The sequence below is a fragment of the Canis lupus genome, chromosome 9 (genome assembly GCF_048164855.1).
Source record: "Canis lupus baileyi chromosome 9, mCanLup2.hap1, whole genome shotgun sequence".
NCBI lineage: Eukaryota > Metazoa > Chordata > Mammalia > Carnivora > Canidae > Canis > Canis lupus.
The window spans coordinates 76803432-76807794 of NC_132846.1; the positions used below are offsets into that span (position 1 = coordinate 76803432).

Genomic DNA, 4363 nt, shown 5'->3' on the forward strand with positions numbered 1-4363 from the left:
TGAGTAAAAACCTCACATAAAAATTGGAAGAGGAGATCGCTGGGTGGCTCAGGGGCTTGGCGCCTGCCTTAGACCTGTGGAGTGATCCTGGAAACCTGGGATTGAGTCCCATGTTGGGCTCCCTGCTTGGAGCCTGCTACTCCTCTGCCTATGTCTCTGCCTCTCTCTTTCTGTGTCTCTCATGAGTAAATAAATAAAATCTTTTTTAAAAGTGGGAGAAATAATGAATGAGCTGAGGAAAAAATCAGGATATAAAATAAGCAAAAAAAAAAGATATGTTTCTACAAACTAATAACAAATTACCTATACAAAATTAACAAAATCATCCGCCATGCACTGGCACGAAAAATAAATATTTAGGATTAAAATTTACTAAAGAGATAAAATATTCTATGGAAATGACCTACATTGATGACAGCCTTTTGAAACTGCATCCTGAAATGCAAAGATAACTCTGCTTACACATTAGAACTTCATATAGTCATAGTGCCATCTACACAAATTGCTAGAGAATTGTGGCGCAACACTTGTGTTGACTTTTAAAGACTCGAATGTAAGCCTGGAGCTGGTTATATAGTCAGAGGATATGCAAATAGGGCCTCATCTCCACTGATTATACCAGCCCAGCCTTGACCCTGCAGCTGGGAAAGGAGCCCCAGCCCCAGGATCTCCAGGTGATCCCATTCAGTGATCAAGACAGAAGACAGACACCTAACCATGGAGACTGTGCTCAGCTGGATTTTCCTTGTTGCTATTTTAAAAGGTAATTCATGGAGAACCAGAAACCCTGAGTCTGTGAGTGGACATGAGTGAGAGAAACAGGGGATGTGGGACCATTTTCTGACCAGGATGTCTTGTGTCTGCAGGTGTCCAGGGTGAGGTGCAGCTGGTGGAGTCTGGGGGAGACCTGGTGAAGCCTGGGGGGTCCTTGAGACTCTCCTGTGTGGCCTCTGGTTTCACCTTCAGTAGCAACGACATGGACTGGGTCCGCCAGGCTCCAGGGAAGGGGCTGCAGTGGCTCACACGGATTAGCAATGATGGAAGGAGCACAGGCTACGCAGATGCTGTGAAGGGCCGATTCACCATCTCCAGAGACAACGCCAAGAACACGCTGTATCTGCAGATGAACAGCCTGAGAGCTGAGGACACAGCCGTGTATTACTGTGCGAAGGACACAGTGAGGCGACCTCAGTGTTTGCCCAGACACAAACCTCCCTGTAGAAGGGGATCAGGACCAACAGGGGATGCTCAGTACTCACCACTTCCGTCTTGAAGGCCCAGGAGCAGGTGCACATGGAGATTGTGGGCAGGTTTCCCATCAGGGTTTGGGCTTCCTCTCCAAGGAGTATTTTCCCCCAGGGAGTCTCTACTGGGCATAGGAATCTGTGTTTATGTATTCAGTCTGTAACTTACAAAATTTTTTTGTCATAGAAAGAAATATGCCAACGTCCAAAAATGACAGTTTCTCCCTCTTTGCTTAATCCTTAAGCAGTTTCTGATTTGGAAACTTTTTTGGTTTTAGTCAACAACTATTCTTACATGGGTAAGGGCAGAACTGCTTAAGTGTTCTTACTACTGTCCCGAAATACCAGTTAATTATCCATATCTCCATGTACTGTAACTTCTCCTTTATAAGGGGAGACCCAGCTGTATACATGGTACATGAAATAACCACCCAGCTCAATGTGCTAAGATTTTATTTTCTTTTATTTTGTATATTTGTTTTTGGAGTTTTATTAGCCAACATATAGCATAACACCCAGTGCTCATCCCATCAAGTATCCACCTAAGTGCCCGTCACCCAGTGACCCCCACTGCCCGCCCACCTCCCTTCCACTACCCCTTGTTTGCTTCCCAGAGTTAGGAGTCTCATGTTATGTCTCCTAACCTGACATTTACCACTCATTTCCCCCCTTTCTACTTTATTCCCTTTCTCTATTTTTTATATTCCCTAAATGAATGAGACTGTATAATGTTTCTCCTCCTCTGATTGAGTTATTTCACCCAGCATAATACCCTCCAGTCCTATCCACATTGAAGTAAAAGGTGGGTATTTTTCGGTTCAAATGTGCAAGGATTTTAGAAACAACATAAAGTACATGCTGGTGATGACATTACATAGGGCTCGAAAATCAAAAGGAGACAAGAAGGATTGGAGGTTTGACCTCAGTCTTCAACCGCACTGACAGAATCAATATTAGCATCAACCTGGGAAAGCAAGGGACGCCAAGAAGTACGTTGTGAGGGTGTGTAGTCTGAAGAGCCCCCCCCCATACACACACACAGACAGTAGAGTGCAAACCTTTTTCACCATCATCCGGTCTGTTGAGAGCAGGGCAGACCTCTCAGCAAGTCATAAGTGCTTGGATTTGGGAAGGACACTGGCTCAGGGTGTGTGTTGTGGGTCAGTGGTGGAGATGAGGTCCTGCTCCAGGAGGGGCTTGTGTGGAGTCAGTGTCCCACCTGCTTCAATGGAGGAAATTCAAAGTCTCCTGCTGGATATCCCATAGGTGAGGCAGGAGGAGAAGATGGAATACTGGTGATCACAGGAGTTAGCAGTGACACTCAAAGATATGGTGAGATGACAGATTCCACTAAACTATTATGAAAAATGAGAGAACAAAGTGGAGGAGGACCTTCCACCAGCAGGGAATAACTCATGGATCCTTCAGGTGTGGATATCAGCTCACTGTATGTGACCTCTACCATCCCCATGTTGGTACTTAGTGCCCTTGTGATGGGAGAAGAGGTTGGCCCTTAGGGGAGCACTTAGGTCAGGAGATGCAGCCTCATCATGGGATCAGGGCCTTTATACACCAGGACTGGGAAAGCTCCCTGCCCTCGCCCCCATGTGAGGTGACAGGAAATGATGGGCTGGGATGTGGGCGCTCTTCAGATACCACATCTGCCTGCACCTGAACCTCAGACCTACCAGACTCCAGAGTTTTGAGAATGAGTGTTTGTTGTTTAATCCACCCAGTCTGATGCGGTGACATCACGCAGACACACTAAAACAGGGACTCACCTCTTATTTGTTCTTTACAACCTGGTCCCAGTAGAACTGTCAGGTTAGGAAAAAACAGCGTAGGAAATCCACACCTAGATCACTGTCCTCAGCCACTGTCCATGTCCCTGTGCTTAGTAGTTGTGCATCACGTTGATGCCACACATTCTTCCTACAACCCTGGGGATCTGGAGAACCATTAGTATCCTAGGATTTTTCCCTCTTTACTACCAGGGTACCTTTAAGCCAGCACATCCCCATGGAAGCAGACATATAAAGTTCAGATTATCCTGTCTGCTGCTCATAATACTATAGAGGATATAGCTAGATCAACCTCGCTCCTGTCATCATCACCACAGCTATATCTCTCAATGACAATGTCCACACCTCCTACATACAAAAGGTGGTCAATTTTCTATGAGTTTTTGCAGTTTCTATACAGTTTTTGTTCTCTCAGGCCTCTGAGGGTGATCAGAATGATTTAATAACTGTCATGTTCCAGGAAGGAGACAAGCTCACAGACCCTGATCCAGCATCTTAAGTCCTCCCTGCCAATGCTGTTAGAGCAAAGACAGTGTGGAGAATTCCCTCTGCTTTATATGCTGAAGATCAAATTGCAATTCTGGAATTTTATGTCAAAATCACCTAAATTTATTTCCTTCTTAACTCTTATCTCAATCCTGTGGATTCATTTGTGTTTGAGTATATGTTGTACAATTATTGTATTATTTTTCAGTAAGTAATGGTGACATATGTGGTCCATGCACATAATCTCACTAATGAATGACATAGAGAGGAAAGCACCTCTTAACATGTGACACGGGCTTTGTGCAGGATGTCGGGCATCCTCCACAAGGACAAGAATTGTGGGAATATTATTATCACAACTCTTTCTTAATGCCATTGAGGTAATGTACTTCGGATGGAGTGGGAAGCTGGCATTCTCCGTGATGTACAGGATCCCCTTAGGGACAGAAACTGCTAGATCTGGAGACAGAATAGAAGTCCTGTCTCATTTGGCAGGGTCAAAAGGATTAACCTGAGAAACCCAAAATTGAGGTGGATCAGAGCAGCAAATTGGAATTGAGTTCCTTAATCTTGGCATTTTCTCTAAGTCTCTGTCTCCCTCTGTTTGTACAAAAGTTAATTATAGTTCCTGCTCCAGAATAACAGCTCTATGATAAAGAGTTCACATAGGGTGCTGGGTCTGGGTTCAGAGAGTGTCTGTGGTGTGTGCTGCATGCACTGTGCTCTCCTCTTTTGGCTGCTATTTCCTTCAAGCCAGATGTCTCCACAGGGTCTCCTTGCCTACGGTGGGCAGTGTGTGGTCCCTGGCCAAGATGTGGTGGTGAGTTTTTT

At 45.1% G+C, this 4363-nt stretch overlaps 1 gene segment (V, D, J or C); it reads left to right on the forward strand.

Annotated features, from left to right (window-relative positions):
* Positions 1-614: 614 nt before the first annotated feature.
* On the forward strand, positions 615-3545 carry LOC140639542 (immunoglobulin heavy variable 3-74-like). The segment is given in 3 exon segments: positions 615-763; positions 867-1177; positions 3462-3545. Coding segments are annotated over 3 exon segments (441 nt in total).
* Positions 3546-4363: the final 818 nt, after the last annotated feature.